The sequence below is a fragment of the Crocuta crocuta genome, unplaced genomic scaffold (assembly GCF_008692635.1).
Source record: "Crocuta crocuta isolate KB4526 unplaced genomic scaffold, BGI_CrCroc_1.0 scaffold129, whole genome shotgun sequence".
NCBI classification, from domain to species: domain Eukaryota; kingdom Metazoa; phylum Chordata; class Mammalia; order Carnivora; family Hyaenidae; genus Crocuta; species Crocuta crocuta.
Genome location: NW_027551571.1, coordinates 7,397,311 through 7,414,561, shown reverse-complemented (window position 1 = coordinate 7,414,561; position 17,251 = coordinate 7,397,311). Strand labels below are relative to the sequence as shown.

Here is a 17,251-nt window from a genome sequence, read left to right as displayed (position 1 = left end):
CAGGCTCGGACTGGTTCGTTCTAAATGAAAAACCAATCAGGCGGCTCACAGAGGAGAGTCCAAACTGAGGACAGTGAATGCAGACAAGGGAAGCTGTACGGTTTATACATTTATTTTCTGTATAATTATTATAGTGTTTTGAGGTGGGGAGAGACTCCCCAGAGGTGGCAAGGGGCCCGGGCAGAGTATGTGACACGGAAACTAGCACATCCAGGGCCCGACCTCCTCTACCTGGTCTCTGCACCCAGAAGGCAATACTCTTCACCTTAACTCTCCCAGGCCTAGGCCCCAGACCACCAGGGACCACCCCCTACGGTTCAGAGGCCGCTAACATTATTCGAACCACCCAGTGCTAAGCGTGCACCCTGCCCCGCTCCGCCCTGCTTTGGGAAACGCCAGGCTCTGGCCTAGGCTCTCCCTGACCCCTGCCACTTGGCCTCCAGACCACCCTGCTGCTGCCCATGTGGCACTGCCTGCGCGGCAGGAAGTGCCTCCCACGTCAAGGACTCAAGGGTAACAAACTTCATTTTCCTGGGCCTCCCCTGGGTCTCCTCTTGTGGCTGCACCTGACGGACCGTCTCATTCAAGAGCACAGAATAGAATCTGCTTGTGTTGAACGAATGTCAGTTAAGGGCCACGCCCTGATACGTAACCTTGAAGGAGCCCACCCTGCCCTCCAGTCACTTCCGCCAGGGTAGGACGAGACCCAGCCACCCACGGCCCCCTCCTCTCCCTTCACCTCTCCCTCCCTCCCTCCCAAGTGCACAATAAGGGTCAGTATTGCAACAAAGGCATCAGAAAAGACTGGCTCTTTTATTCCAAACATTGAACAGTTCATCGCCTTAAGGATTGTTTTTTTGAGTAGAGAATAAAATATGCTTGATATCACACACTATAAAAGTCAGCAACGTAATAACTTACCAAAAAACTCTTTAAAATCCACATGCCTGATGTTCAGAGAAGTCTCATTTATTACAACGTTTTCTAGCTTCGCATCCAGCACAGCACAGTGGGGCGTTACAGCGATTTTATCATGACCAGCATATACAAATACAGACCAGGTGTTGTAAATAAAATATACTTAGGGTGGGGATCTAAGCCTGAAATTGAAAACGGAGTTCCCTCTGAAGGTGAGATCATGTCTCCATGCACCAGGTATATAGTTTTCTACACACCAGGTATATATATTTTCCCTCATCACGGGGGACCATCTGACGACATCACTAGGCGGGGATTCATTTCCACAGGGTAACCTTGACATGTGTGGTCCAAACGCAGCGTTCTAGCCACGTGACCACAGGGGTGCCCCGGGACGGCTGGTTGTGTGAATATGGATACGCAGACTCACACACGCTTGCGTGCAGCCATGTACAAATCCCATTTTCCGAAGCCACAGGGCAGGGGTGGATGGTGCAGCCTCTCCGGGGGGCCCCGCCCTGAACTTGACACACATCCGGGCGTGCGACCTTCTGGAGGGCATGCTCCGCTCGGGAGTACGGCGGGGTGGACGTGTAAGGTGCATCAACACCAGGGCTGCGGAGCTGCGTGAGCCACCGGAGAGAGTCGTCCTGACGAAGGGTGCACGGGACGACGCGGGGTACGCGACGTCTCCTCAAAGCCCAACGCTTCCCGGCGCAAGGGGCAAACCATACTTCAAGTTCACCCCGAGACACCCTCACGACGGAAGTACGCTTCTACAGGTCACTGGTGAGCGAGCCTGGAGTAGTTAAGGCAGAACTATTTTTAATTATTCTTAACGCCTCCCAAAGGGGGTCTGCGCATGCACGTTCACGGTTGCAGGCACACGGGCTCGACAACACGCCGGTTTGCCCGTGTGTGCGCGGCGGCCCCGCGAACCCCTGCGGGCGGCCCTTGCGGACGGAGCCCACCGGTCACGGCCAAGGCCACGCCTCTGGGGTTTCTTTCACAGAAAGAGTAAAAAAAAAAAAACACGTCATTCAAACGGTCGCCTTTTCTGCCTCCTGTGACTCTAGCAATGCGATTTAAATAGGAAAGCACTTCAGTCGCTGGAGTAAAGACACTCTTTAAAAAAAAATAAGACTTCAAAAAGTAAAGCAAAATCTTTTACCAAAATAATTCTTTCACTTTTCAAATTGTTCTCTCCACGAGCCAAGGTCACAAACAAGTCAAGGAATCCCCTTCCGCTGGATGAAAGAAGGTCACCCAAGCGCCCCTCGCCCTTCATTCGGGGGGGAAGGGGAAGGAAAACCCAAGTATTACTCGGAAACGCCAAAAAGAAGGTCAGCGTTGTGAGATATACAGAGTAAGGCTCTTGGGACGGCCTAACATCTCTATCTTTTTAATGCATTAACGACAGTTATAATAGGAAGAATACGGCTAAAATGCTCATGACAATAACCCAATCAGAGTAAAGTAATAAATAATAGTACCTACAAAGAACGTAACTTCGTGAAACTATTTCCGTAAAGCCGGCTAGGGACTTTTGGGAGCTCCCGGCTGCCGTTGGGCAGGAGCTCGGTTCCGCTCCCGTCTACACCACCGGGCTGCCCGCAGGGAGTGGAGCTGATGCGAAGCGCTACCCGAGTCGTGTCTACGCAGTCTGAGCTCGAGGCGCTGCGAAGGCGCGGAACCGTCTGCCGCAGAGGCATTANGGGCAGCGCGCCCCCCCCCACCGCACGCCTCCCACGCCGTCCCGGCACCAGCTTCCCCGCCGATAAAGAACGCAGAACGCGCTTCGCCCAGCAGCGTCAGCCCCGGGGCTCGGGGAGGGGAGAGGCACGCCCCTCCGCCTCCTCTGCTCTTAGCGAATGACCGCATCAGGCTCCTGGGCTCCTGCTCCAAGGCTCCCAAAACCTAGCCTTTAATCGGGGGGCGCCCGGTCTTCACATGACGTCAGGAGGCTGCTTGCGACACTTTAGGCGGAGGCAGAATGAACATCCTGGTTTTCAAACGGAGGCGGCGGCTCTCTCCAGAAGGTGAAGTTGCTGAAAGTATCTGAGCAGGGGAAGTCCGAAGAATGGCTCCTTTTCAGCAGCGGGAACACGTGGTCAACCACTTCGCAGAGTCGCACATACCTGGCAGGAAAGCGGACAACGTCACTGGCCCTGAGGGACACCGGCCGCGGGGACACCCGCCGGGCGCCCTGCACGGCGCCTGGAGTTAGGAGAAATGCACGACCCCGGGGACGCACCACCTGCTGACACAGTGCTGGCTGTTCCGGAACAATTCCTCACCAACTAACACGAAATCAACAAGTATGGCCCGCAGGCGTCCAGAAGGCTGGCCGGGCGAGGCGGGTGGACGCTGACGGGGCACAAAGGACCGAAGAAGGGGGACAAGCGGGAATCCGTGTGGAGCTCACCGACCAGCGCAGGGACAAGAATCACAGAGAAAGCACATCCCTGGAGCATCAAACAGAGGCTCCTTTACTGTGCAAGAAAAGGAGCCTGGGCCTTGGGTGAAGGGGACACAGACTTGACCTTCAGCTCTGCCGTTTACCAGCCGAGTGAAATTGGGCAAATGGCGTCATCCTTCTAAGCCACAACTTCCTCAGCCACAAAGGAAAGGAAAAGAAAACTCCCTGAGTGTTCACAGGAGAATTAAATAACGTAACATATGTGACGATAAAATAATGTATATTCAGCGCTCGATGAATTTATTCAACATACATTATTAACGTTAGGAAATAATCAGCCCTCACTAATTATTAGCCTTAGGGGAAAAGCCTTAGCTGGTGACGGACAAGAGACCTGCAATTTCCTCCCACCTTATTTGCTATGTAACTTTAGGCAAGTGTCTCGCCCTCTCTGGGCCTCAGGCCCTTCCTCTTTACAGAAGATGGAGTTGGGGCTAGATCAGTGTTTCTCAACATTCCCTGCAATATTCTCCCAACGATGTAAGCGTGATTCTCAAAAAGGAAGTCACTACATTGATTATGCATTTTCAGACCTCCAGGCACCTCCAACCAGAAAGTCTGACAGGCCCGGACCTCTCTGCACATCCCCAGAGTCCTCCCTGACAGTCACTGGGTCCCACTCTGGTTCCAATTCTCTAAAACTCAAATTGGGCTGTCAAAACAAACTCCAGGAATTAGCAAGTTCTAAGGCAGCAAATAACTTATTCCATAAGGACAAGAGTGTGTTATTTAATAAAGGACCCCCAAAGGGCTTATGAGGAACCTCGTGCTTGCACAGAACGGGAAAAAAATCTCCCCTAATGAGTAAGAATTAGGCCTTTCCTGGGGATTAAAACGGATTTTTAAAACACCTCACGGCTTTAGNCGCCACCCCCCTCCCCAGTGGGAGCAGCCCCTCTGTGGCAGGCCCCAGATCCGGATGCAGGCACCCTACAGAGCAACACGGCCCCATCGGAAGGCGGTTCCGAGATTTCTCAGGGACACTGAACCAGGATCTGAGGTGACAGCCCCAAGTTCAGTGCCAGACACAGGAAGGAGGGGCGCTCCCCCCACAAGAAGGGCTGCGGTCCCCACCCAGCGTGGGATGAGCAAGGATGAGGTTCCTCCCACGCAGCCGTCCACCCTGGGCCATGAGCCTCAGCGAACGTGACCACCTCACAGGCTTCCAGGGCGAACACTCACGGGGGCCGGGACCCCTTCCACACCCCCTGTGGCAGGACCTGCCGCGTGCAGCATCTCATCAGTTCGAGTTCTTTCTGACCCTGAGAAGAGCTCTCTTAGACCTTCTCCAGACCAGGAAGCCCTTTCGTATGGAGGGTGCCGCGCTGGGGAACATGGGAGAGAGAGGCCAGTGCGTGCCGTCGGGGCTACTCAGAGCACGGCGGGCGGAGAGATAGGGGCGCGGCGGGCAGAGAGACACGGCATGGCTGGGGAGGGGGAGTGGGGGGGGAAGAGTCCATTCCCACTGTTGTCCCATCGGTCAGGAGGCAGCCCCACGTTCTGAGGACGGAGGAGGCTCCTGGCTCCGTCCTCCTCTCTCCCCACCTGGCTTGCGAACTGCCTAGAAGCAGGCATGACCGCGAGAGGCAGGCGAGGGGGGCGCAGGGCTCCCTCCAGCCTGAAACGGCCCCCGTTTGGGCTCCGTGAAGCCTGAGCAGGTATGAGGATCGCCTTGGAAGTAAAACTGTGCTCTGGGAGGCGCCTGTATCCCTCATCTACCTAAAACCGCTGGACGCTTCTGGAGAAGACCAATTTCCTAGTTCCCCTCCTCCCCGTGGGGAGGGTCGCCAGGCGGCGAGGGGTCACTCAGGCCCAAGCTCTTTTCCAGGTCTGCGCAGACAGTGCAGCCTCTGAAACCGGCCAAGCGGGAGGGTAACCGTGGGCCCGGTGTCGCCCGGTGGCAAAGCTCCCCAGCACGTGGGATGAGGCAGCGCCTTCCACTCTGAGGAGCTGGGAACCCAGGGCACCAAAGTCCAGAGAGACCCTGCAGCCAGCCAGGATGCCCCGGCTCAAGCAGAAGCCCAAGTCAGCCCCCTGCCTCGGGGGGACGGGGGGACAGGGTAATGGGGCTCTGGCCATGAGGACGAGAAGAGTTCTTAAAACTTCTGGTGAACGCGTCATCTCAGGTCAGTGCGTGAAAGGACCTGAAGTGCCTGCCTGTAAATACGGCTTCACGGGACGTTTCGGTCTGGTTACCTTTCCAGTTTGCCTGCTAGGCTTTCGAACCCAACTTGGCAAATCTAAACCACTAGTTCTGAAATCCACTCAGTTCCACTCGGTGGCAGAACCTCTCCACAAAGTCCAGACTGTGGGGACCCAGAGGGGATCTGAGTTCACGAAGACTGTCCAAAAGTGAGGTTTTGGACGAAACATGAGGAGTTAAGATATATTTTCTTTGTAGGAACTGAAGATTAAAACATAGGAAACAGAGGACAAAAAGGCATCCTGTGAACCATAAGACATCCTTCTAAGATGGAGACCATCGTGACAACGTAGTGACCCGAGAACCGCACACAGTGGGTGCGATACTCACGAGGAGATGTTGGTCTTTGCGTGCTCCTGTACAAGCTCTCCTTTGGGATTGACGGTAAATATTCTGTTCAGAGACACTCCTACTTGCTTATACGAATACACATCCTATATTTGGTGAAGTATAAATGAGAGGGGAAAAAAAAAAAGAGTTCACTGTAAATACGAATACGTGATATTCCAGGTTTGATGCAGTGTTATAAAACTCTCATTAACCAGATCTATACTTCCAGGGAGTGTAGAGAAAGAATATCTCTGGATGTGAAATTATTAAATCAGATTTCCCCTCGGGGCCTCGGTTCACTCATCCATGCAAGAACTGAGTTAATGAGTAAACAGCCTACTATATCCCCTGCAATTCTAACCCCCCTTAAGGCTATTCTCTGACCCATTTTCTCAGGCAGGAGTTTCAAAAGGGGAATTCTCTTCCTGGGAAGTCAGTACCCAGTTGTATTATCCAGAACGCTAAACTCCCCGGCAGATGTGCGTAGTGCACATAAAATCTTTTCCCGTATGCAACAGCGCTCTTCAGACCTGCGATGCCACATTCATGGTTGTGTTATGGCTTGGCTTTGTGGTACCCTTCTGGTAGGAAGGGGCCAAGCCTATTTGATGGTCTTGTCTTACTAACTTAGCAAGTAATTGGGAATTTGAAGTTTCTAGTCCGACATTTCAAACTTCAGATTGAAATCCACTAGCCAATCGTCAGAGAAAACTAGAGGCCATGAAATAATGTACAGTCTCTGCACAACTATTTCTGATGGGACCGGATGCTGGTGCCCCATGTCACCCACACCCACCATTCAGGTGACTGCTGTCAAAAAAGACAGTAAATTTCAAGGACTCTTATAGAGCCAATCTTCTACTTACGGCCGGTCGGTTTCCAAAAGCAGCATAAAAGGGTTCTGTATTTGGAAAAAACAGATTTTTGATGTCTGTCAAACACTGGACTTTAAACTTCTCTGGCTTCTTTTCAATCACTTCTCTGTGAAAACAAATAAATAATGGGTCAGCTTGAGAGAAGAGGCTTCATGAGTATCCAACTATTTTTAAATGTCAAAGATGCTGTGACCCTAAGAACAATTTCGTATCTTCAAAAGTCGGTGCGGCAGTCCCCGAAAAGCGCAAGACAGAAGGTGAAGAGTCTGTTACTTTCAAGTCCTCGCACAGAGAAAATGCTAAGGATAAGTGATTTTACTAAAGGCCTCCACCAGGCATCCAAGTCAAAAAGAATTCCAGACACAGAAGAAGAGAGAACATCTCCAAACTCATTTTATGAGGCTGACGTACCCTCAAACATAAGACTTAAAGAAGAAAAATAAGAGCAGAGTATGGGCCAACCTCACTCATGTCAGTCAGTGCAAACGTCCCAAATAAGTATGGATGTGGGAACTGACTGCACAGTTTTTTCCAGGAACACAAGAGTAATTCAATACTTTAAACCAAGTAATGCAGTAGAACACAGAAGCAGATTAAAGGAGGAGAAAACATACCATGTCAATAGACACAGGGCATTTGATACAATTTGATATCTACCCAAGATGAAAAATCTTAAACCAGGAATAGCAGAGAGTGCTCCAAACCCACAGCAAATGCCCTGTTAACGGTGAAACAACAGGTGGTGCCCTTATGGCCATTTCACCTCAACAACATGTTGTGGGTCCTCATTGGCACAGTGGTGTAAGGGAAACATAAAAATTACCAGGATTGGGAAGGAGAGAAAAAAACCTATCACTCTATTCACACACAGACACCAAAAAAAACTACATTAAAAAATAATCTACAGGTGAATTATCACAACTAATAATAAATTGATAAGATGGCTGGCTGTAAAATTAGTATACAAAAATAAATTAATGTACAAAAATCTTCCAGGGGAGAGGAAGGGGGTGGTTGCTGAACTGGCTGGCCGATCTGGGGCGGGAGGTGGGTAGCGAGCACCGTACCTGTGCAAGGCTGAGAAGAGACTGCTTGGGCTCAGCAGCAGGGGCCCCTGAGGCAGCACCGTGCCCCTCTCGTTAACCCAGTGCAAATAGCCCCTCGTCATGTCCGCCATCCCGATGGCACGTGCAGAGCAGTAGAGAAACTTATATCCGTTTCTGCAAGAGAGACAAAGAATTCGGGTGTCATGGCATCGCCTGACGGAACTGTTACGCGCTCACAAAGCCTGATCTGTGCTTCTCGAAGGAAGGCATCGCTGCAAGCTCCCTCGGTGCAGAAGGCCACATCCTATATGACACTATTTTGCACGGAGAAGGAAACCTGAATGCATTTCACTGTCCCTTACCGAGCGCACGTCCCTCACTTGGGATAATCCTCATGGAAACTCCGGTAGGGATTTTCCCTCCGATTTACTGCTGGGGACACTGAGGCCCTGTGCAAACTGGTCAGGCTCCCTGCACCTGCGCTGCTCATCCTGGGGTCCCTGCTCCTGGAAGGGCCACCCAGCCACCGGGACCCTGGGCCCCCGCAGGTGCACCCAGCACAGAGGCCACCCCCCGACACACACCATCAAATCTCCCCTCGGCTGGATGATTCCTGAAAGCACGTAAATACATACCCACCCTCTCTCATCTCCTCCTCAACATGACCACTGCCTCCAAGCCCCCTTGGGCGTTCCGTCTCCGCACCAAACCCCATCTCCCCCCTCCCTGGGCCGCGACACTCCTTCAAAGAGCCGTGGGTCTGCACCGACCGCACTTCCCCACTGCGTCAACCCGCTCTAACCCGCCTCGCTGCCCCCCAGGTGCCGGCAATGCCGCAATTCTCGAGGGAACAGACTGCGGTAGCACCTGGCACCCGTGACAGCTCCTCCCTCTGGAGCACCTCAGTCCTCCCTCTTCTGGGCCCCCCACCCCATCTCCGTCCCTGTCTCCTTCCAGCAACAACGTGGCCCCGTCTCCACACAGGCTGTAGGTCCTGGGGTCCTCACAGCCTCACTCCCCAGGGGATCACACACACACTCCCCCACGGCCCTGAATGGCACAAACAAACGGAAGCAGTGCATGCTATTTGTGATGCTGTGGTACAGTACAGATATATATCATCTTCATCCCGGGTCCTAGCACAGAGCTTCTAGAACCTTGGGCTTTCTGAGTGACCAGGCATCTATTACCCAACACAAGCCCCTTCCTCCACACACACCTGAGTTGATGCTGATGAGGCGGTCCATGGTTGCCATGGGAACCAGCCATGCAATCTGAGGGCTGGAACTCTCAGTCCCACCCCCATTGAGCCCCCCCCCCATACACACAAATTCTGGGAAAGGCAGAGGGGCTGGAGATTGAATTCAATCACCAACGGTCAATGATTTAATCAATCGTGCCTACAGAAAACCCCTAAACAACGGGGGTCAGGGTTGGGAGAGGCTGGTGAGTGCATCCACCTGCTGGGACACACCCCACCCTGTGGAGACGAGACCCTCCCAGACATTGCTCTATGGGCCTCTGTACCCAGCTGTTCATTTGTATCCCTGTAGAACAAACCCGAGCGTTTGCCTGAGTTCTGTGAGCCTTTATAACAAACTATTAAACCCGAGAAGGGGTTCTGGGGACCCCCCAATCTGTAGCCAAGTTGGGAAGAAGAGGGGGTTAAACTGGGGACCTCCTATTTGCAACTGGCATCTGAAGTGGGAGCTGTCCTACGTCGGGGCCCCTGACCTGTGGAGTCTACGCTGCCTCTGGGTAGCTGGTGTCAGAAGTGAACTGAATTGCTGGACACCCAGTTGGTGTCTGTAGAGAATTTCAGGTTTGTTTCGTGCGACAGCCGCACGCATTGGACGCCAACCGTGCTGGGGATGAAATACGGATCATAGGATGATTCTCCAACGAAATACAACTTTACTGCTTTAGTAGGACCACATTTCCCTTTTTTTAACCCTTGAAAGCTTAGTGACCAAAACGAGATATGCTGTTAATATAAAATATATGCCACGTTTCAAAGGCTTACTACAAAAACAGAAGCTATATCCCATTCATAATTTTTATATTGATTTTAAACGGTAAGAGTTTCCATATATTGGACTAAATAAGATACACTCAACGTTTTAAACATCATCTATACCTGGCTGTCTTCCTTTTTTTGTTTGTTTCTTTTTTACAAATAGTTTATTGTCAAGTTGGTTTCCATATAACACCCAGAGCTCATCCCAAATGCCCTCCTCGATGCCCATCTCCCCCCTCCCCCCCAACACCCATCAGTCCTCAGTTTGTTCTCAGCATTCAAGAGTCTCTCATGGTTTGCCTCTCTCCCTCTCCCCCACCATTTCCCCCCTTCTTCTCCCCCACTGTCCTCCGTTAAGTTCCTCCTACTCCTCCTATATGTGCAAACACATGGTATCTGTCCTCTGCCTGACTTATTTCGCTCAGCATAACACCCTCAAGGTCCATCCACGTTGCTACACGTGGCCAGATTTCATTGTTTCTCATTGCCATGGAGTATTCCATTGTACAGATAAACCACATCTTCTTGATCCATTCGTCTGTTGATGGACACTTAGGCTCTTTCCATGTTTTGGCTATTATTGAGAGTGCTGCTATACCTGGCTGTCTTCCAAAGGTGTACTTCCGGTCCAGAAGCTCCTCTTGAGCTCCGGTCCAATACGTGCGAGCACAAACCGCCCCGTTGCTCATGATACACGACGTACCGCCCACATGGCGGGCCCACAGTCAAGTGTGCGCGGGCGCTCCTGCTGCGTCCTCACTGAGCAAATGGCTCTTGCTGGCCCAGGTGTGAGGCCAAACCTCAGGGCCACCTGGGATTCTACTTCTCATGACCATCAGCCCCAGCCCCACTGCCTCAGCGGGCCCCCTCAACTCCGCCCCAACCAGGACCCCAAACCACCCCCCGGTCCCCTGCTACTGGGCAAGACCTCTTATCTCTATTCCCACGGCAGCCTCAATCAGCTCCCAGCCCCCCACGCGAAGTCCGCACAACGGAGAGAAAACTCAAAACACATTCACATCATGCTCAGAACCCTCCAGAACCTCTCAGATACAATCCAAATTCTTTGCCGTGACCCACAAGGCCAATGAGACCTGGTCCCCATCCCTCTCTCCAATCCCATGTGCTCCCTCACTCCCACTCACCAGACAGCTGCTCCTGCCAGTCTTCCAAGGTGACGTGCTCATTCCTGCACTGGGCACCCGCGCATGCTGTTCCTTCCGCCTGGAACACTGTTCCCCACACCGCAGCTGACTCACTCCCTCACCTCACCTAGGTCTCTGCTCAGACATCCCCTTCTCAGAGGGCCCTTCCCTCGTCCCCCTATGTAATAAAACACACGCTCCCCTACCCCCACTTCGGCCACAAAACCTTTGCTCTGCTTTACTCTTCCTAACGGCGCTCAGCACTAATATTACAGTATAGTCACTGGTTTGACGGTATCTCTCATTAATCCATCAGCCCCCTGAGGGTGGGGACTTTGTCTCATTCCTTGCTTGGCCAAAAACAGTGCTTGGCAAATAGTCACAGACACTCCGTAAATATTTGCTGACTGAGAGAATACAAACTACCTCCTTCTCCCTGACTTTCTGTTCCACCATGAACATTTCATGCTGCTTAAGGGACGCATCTCCAGGCTTGCTCACTAATAAATACGTCCTTCAAAACCAAAAAACAGGGAAGTTTTAACATGCAGCAAACCCAGAAATACCAGCTTGTGTGGAGTACAGGGATGCATCTTAAAATCAAGCAACTTTTGTACTTAAACATCCTTGTATTTTAGCTCCCTGATTAATGCAGTCTTTAAAACATACCCACTCTTTCTGTATATAGCTCTTCACATCAAAGTCCTAAAAGCGGCCATCTGCAGGGGTTGGGGATGCTGATTTTGTTCAAAAGCTGATTTTCAAACACGTTTCATGGTTTGACCAGGCCACCGCCTTGTTCCCACCAGGTAAGGATTCGGCTTCAAAGGCCATTACTAAACTTGGCTGGAAAATCGGCTCCAAGACATCTTGGCGAGTTGGGGGAGTGGGGAATGCTTGTTGACGGCAGAGGCTTTGCCCCCATAAAAGCTGCCTGAGATGCCCAGTGGTCCCATCCAATGCTCAGGCGACACCAAGTCACCAAAGATTACTCTCAAGAGTAACCCTTGGGGGTGTGACTCCTCACTCCTCACTCAGAAGAGCAGGACACGCTGCTCCCGTCCACACTTCGGCTGGGCTCTGGGTGCACGCGGGGTGGGCACAGCCCTGCCCTTCAGGAGTGGGCATGTGGGGAGACCTACCCCTCCCTTGAGGGCTCCCCGGGAGGAGGGACGCAGCCTGCCCACAGAGCGACGTGCGTGCGCGGAGGCACAACCCACATGTGGCTCACGCTTATCCCTCTAAGATCTCAGCAACCGGCATGGGACTGGGGGAGCACCAGAGCCACAGAGAACGGCCCGGCTTCGCACTAATGGCTTCTCCATGTCTCAGCCTCCATATCTCTCTGGAAACACTTGGCCCAGGCAGATATGAAAATAGCTTGGAAAGATTACCTCTGGGGCTATTTGCCAAGATAAGTGTCCAGGCTGGGATTTCTCCACCACGGACATCTTGGCCTGGATACATCGCTGCTGGGGGGAAGGGCAGAGCCCCGACAGCGCCGCACTGCAACCCGGGCCTCCACCCGCTAGGGGTCCATGACACGCCCCAGGCATGGCACTCAGAAACGGGCTCTGGACTCTGCATGGGTCCCCGGGGGCCAAAATCACCCTCGGTTGAGAGCACTCTTGTAGGAAAAAGGGATCTCTGTGGCCCCGTCTGCAGGCCCAGAGGAAGGATAATCGCTTGTTCCCTTAAGGATGGAGAAGGCTCTAGGGGCGCCTGGGTGGCTCAGTAGGTTAAGCGTCCGACTTCAGCTCAGGTCATGATCTCGCAGTTCGTGGGTTCGAGCCCCACATCAGACTCTGTGTTGACAGCTGGGAGCCTGGAGCCTGCTTGGGATTCTGTGTCTCCCTCCCTCTCTCTCTGCCCCTCCCCTGCTCACACTCTGTCTCTCTCTCACAAATAAATTAACATTTTTTTAAAAAATGGATGCATGAAAGCCTCAAGGCCAAACTCAGGCTTGTTCTCAGCTGGGCCTCCAAGCCCCACTGTCAGGGCCCACCACACAGGGCCCACCACACTCGCACCGGCCTGGCTCTCAGCCCCACCTCCTCTCGCCCTGCCTCCCCCTGTGACGACTGCGCATCTCACGACACCCGGCTCACCCAACAAGCCTCAGCTCCAGGGCCTCCTTCTCGCTGAAACCGGCTTGGATTCCTCGCCCCTCCGATCAGAATTAATTTGTCCCTCACTTCCCGTCTGAGAAATCTGCATCTCACTGCACGTCCCCTCCCTGCGTCCTCACAGGGTCTCTCATCTGCTCCTACGGGACCCCAAGCTCCCTGACGGAGAGGCACCAGCACAGACCCCGGTGTGCAGCGGGTTTGCAGTCAGAGTCGGCTAAGTCCTGGGCTTCTCGTGGAGGCCATGCTCAGCAAAGCGCGCCCAGCCACCCCCCATGGGGAATTGTGACAGCAGTGCCACGACCTGCGGGCACGGCATTTCTGGGCTGGCAGTGACCTGAGGCGCCACCTAGCCAAACTTTCCCCTTTCAGAGATGAGGAAACCAAGGCTGGGAGTGAGGGACGAGGTCTAAGCATCCAGACTGAGTAAAGGGCCATCACCTTCAGATTCCAGTCGCCCCCCGACACCCCATCAGAGCTTCCAACCTTATGTCAGGTAGTAATGAGTGCACTCCTCTAAGGAGACCCGAAGGGGAAAGAAAAACATCGGCTGTGGACAGGAGAAAATAAAGATCCTAATGAGTCTGCTAATGACGCCTTCCCCTTTCAGCATCCTCGCTTCTCATGGCACATTCTTCCCGCCACAGACGAACCTATCCATCCACAAAAACACAGGAGCATTCATTCTCGCCAAGTCCACACACAGAGACTTCTGGCTCCATCGGTATAAAAATAGTGACCAAGGAAGGTGGAAAATCAGAGCAATTATTGTCCAGATTTAGCCCCTAGAAGACCCAACAGGCCAACGATCTAGAGATTTTAGGGAAGAGTCTTTTGCTGTCTATGTGCACGTTGAACATACTTGAATGTGAGGGAAGAGTCTCGCGTCTTCTGTTTCTATCGGCTGCAGTTCTTTTTAATCGACAACCAAGCCAGCTGTTTTAGACCCTCTCTATGAACAAGGTAACGGTCAGCTCCACAGATAATTTGTCACCGCTGACTGTATTCAAAAAAGTAATCACATCTGGTGAAAAAGAAAAGAAAGAGAAAGAAAACTGCCCTCGTTTTCTGTTGTTTTCAGGCAAGCAGCTATCTGCAAGACTGCCGTTTCCAATGTATAGATAGTGCAGTGCAGAAAGTTTAAGTACAACCTAAATTCCGCAAAAGCAGAGTGAGGACGGAGTGATCCGTCTCCAAATCCTGAAGTAGATACATTGCCCTCCTGGGACTTTAGAGCATGCCAAGCATCTGTGTGGGCCTGCAGGTGATCGCAGAAGGACATGGAAAGAATGACCCGGGCTCATGAGAAGAGGGAGTCCCACCACCCTGACCAGTCCTCGGTCCCCACACTTGTCCCTCTGCAGCTGGCCGGGACCCCAGAGGAGGAAGCATGTGGGGCGCAGCCAGCATCGGGGTTCACGCTAAGCAGCAGTCAGCTACGGGAACGTCATACCACACCCAACCCGCGCAAGGGCTCCAACAAGCCAAGGAAGCAGGTAAGAGCCACACGGAGTCGCCGACTCCGCCTGGAAAGGCACTGTGAGGACCACGGCGTCTGAGCCGGGCATGACAAGCAGGAACGTGTGGAGACAAAGCTCGGAGGTACAGGCAGGCCGGGCAGAAGCCACGCCTTGAGCGTAGGCGGGGAGATGGGAAAACGAAGCACAGGGGGTGGGATGCGGCCTGGATTAGATCAGGAAGGTCTGGGGAGAAACTTGGAAAATGAAGACCTGGCAGAAGGCGGGGAGCCCCCCCAAGAGGCACTCCGTGCAGACCCCCGAAGGCCGTGGCCGAGCCGTGTGTGTGTGTGTGTGTGTGTGTGTGTGCAGATTGTTCCGGAAGCCTAACGGTCCGGGAGCCACTGAGGACACACATCAAACTCAGCGAACGAACAAACGTCAAGCCCCTTCCTCTCAGCCCAAACGAAAACACAGGGATCATTCTGTAGTCATTTCAGACAGCACCCACAGACCTCACTCATCCTACCCGTCAGTCTACGGAAACACTGCTCAGGTCTTCTCTGGCAAGCTACCCAACCTGGCTTGCCCAAAAGATCTCTTTTCTGGAGGGGGTGGGGGGAGAAATGCAACTATGCTCCTTTTTTTTTTTTCCTCTAATGTACAGTAAGGAAGGGAAATTCATGTCCCAAAGCCCAAAATGACTCAGGTGGCGAGCTTCTCGGTATCCTGACTCGTGAGAGTTTTTTCCAACTAAAATTAGATGCAATTTTCAGTGTCATGCAAGTCAAGGCAGGTCCTCGGTGGATTAATCCTTCTAAGCGAGGGGTGAGCCGAGGTGAGGCTGTGGGGGAAAGGGGGCCCGCACACACACCATCCACAAGGCTGCGGCCTCGGCGTGCCTTTGCAGAGGGGCCATCTGGCTCTACTGGGCAGATCTGCGAATGTGCTCACCCACCTCCTTACCAGGAATCCCACTCCTGGGAATCCACTCTACATCAGCGCCCCCTCCGTGTGTGGGCCATCCTTATTTATAGGCCCGTCATACATAATGAGCACTGTACGTTTGAGCACTTAGTGCATCGACGTTGGAAATAGCGAAAAAACTGGAAACTACCTCCTACGTTCATCAACAGAGAGCTAGTGAAATCCGGAACGGCTGACCCGTATTGTATGATGTGTGCAGCCGTGGAGGATGAGGCAAACCTCACAGGTAACGAAGCAGAAAGAATATATTACTAAATAACGTGCACGTGCACGCCTGTCGGGGTCACGGGGAGAGCGGGAATGGATTTTAAGGGCGGCTGGACAGAGCCAAGCTGCTCACAGTGGCTCCACTTCTGGGGAGCGGATTAGCTTCGTGTGAGAGCAGAGAGGAAGGTGACACAAGCTTTGTCCTCTCTAATGTCTCTACTTTTTCTTATTTCTCTTAATTTGTTTTAAAGAACCATGTATTACTTTTGTGACATTGTGGAGATGAAATCTGGAGCAGTAAGGCCAAAGTGATGAGCCGGGCATCTAAGAAATGAGAGTTCTCAGTCCCAACCGGGGTATGAGGGTCTCGTCCCAGCCACACACACACACACCCCCCCCCCATTGCAGCATCAGGTCCAGGAGGCCAGAGACCGCGTCCACCTCATGACCTCCCACGTGCCTGTCACTGGGCTGAGCACACAATAGGCACTCACTAAATGCTGGATGAACAAAGGAATGAGGGGCAGGAAAGTCTACTCTATTCATCTGTGCTCAGAGCACCGGCATAGCTTTGAGTGCCCGTCCCTATACCCCCTGTCATCACCTACAATGGGCCGCAGGTGAGCAGAACAGGCTGGCATCAGGGCCGGTTTTCTGGCCTGACACGCCCTAACTCTGTAGTTCCTCACCTTCCTCGACCATGGAAAGGTAGGGCCTAAGGCACCTTCCAGCTCTAAGAGGCTGGGGAACAGGGACACCTGGGTGGCTCAGTCAGCTAAGCGTCCAGCTTCAGCTCTGGTCGTATCTCACAGTTGGAGTTCGAGCCCCACATTGGGCTCTGTGCTGACAGCTCAGAGCCTCATGTCTGCTTCAGACTCTGTATCTCTCTCTCTCTCTCTCTCTCTCTCTCTGCCTCTCCCTGTTCATGCTCTGTCTCTCTCTCTCTCTCAAAACTAAACATTAAAAAAATTTTTTAAGAGGCTGGAGAACAGAAAGCTTTGGAGGGAGAGGTTTCACCGATGAGGGAGACTTTAGTCCACAGAAAGATGGAGAAAGCGACGAGCCGATGTGGGGAGGGAGAGACCCCGACGAGCCCTGACCCTGGAGACAGACCAGAGCAGACACCAGGGCTGTGGGGTGGAGCAGACCAGGCCCGAAGGTGCCACACCTCCTGTCGGCGGCCAGGGGCCTGTGGACAAACCACTTCAACCCTCCGAGTTTCCCTCTCAGGGAATTAATATCAATTCTTCCAGTATTGAAAGGCTAATAGTAAGGCGACGCATGCCCGACACAGGACAGCGGGTTAAGATCCCCTCTCCCACCTGGACAAACGAGGCGCGGCCCAGGCATGTACCAGAGTCCCATGACGTCCCCTCCCCTGAGGTGACGCTGCTCGGTAGGAACTGAATCTCGGTCCCTCCTCTAACGCGAGCACCCTCCTTCCGCCAACAACTTTCGAGC

The 17,251-nt window shown here is 52.9% G+C and overlaps 1 protein-coding gene and 1 long non-coding RNA gene across 5 annotated transcripts in view; both read right to left on the bottom strand.

Annotated features, from left to right (window-relative positions):
* Window positions 1-793: 793 nt before the first annotated feature.
* On the bottom strand, window positions 794-2,629 carry LOC144220630 (uncharacterized). The gene is made up of 2 exons (XR_013331803.1): window positions 2,416-2,629; window positions 794-1,717 (listed from the first exon to the last, which is right to left on the bottom strand). It is a non-coding gene; the product is annotated as an uncharacterized LOC144220630 (long non-coding RNA).
* A 189-nt stretch (window positions 2,630-2,818) lies between these two features.
* The window catches only part of LPIN1 (lipin 1), an 80,059-nt gene continuing 65,626 nt past the window's right edge, over window positions 2,819-17,251 (bottom strand). For 3 of the 4 annotated variants that reach the window (XM_077750926.1, XM_077750928.1, XM_077750929.1), the window contains 4 exons: window positions 7,873-8,025; window positions 6,797-6,911; window positions 5,931-6,034; window positions 2,819-3,056 (listed from right to left, as the gene is read on the bottom strand). In XM_077750926.1, coding sequence (XP_077607052.1) covers window positions 2,897-3,056; window positions 5,931-6,034; window positions 6,797-6,911; window positions 7,873-8,025 — 532 coding nt within the window. In that variant the 3' untranslated portion in view covers window positions 2,819-2,896. Of the gene's footprint in view, window positions 3,057-5,930; window positions 6,035-6,796; window positions 6,912-7,872; window positions 8,026-14,001; window positions 14,164-17,251 lie in introns of those variants that run through there. The other variant, XR_013331802.1, reaches the window with a different exon arrangement.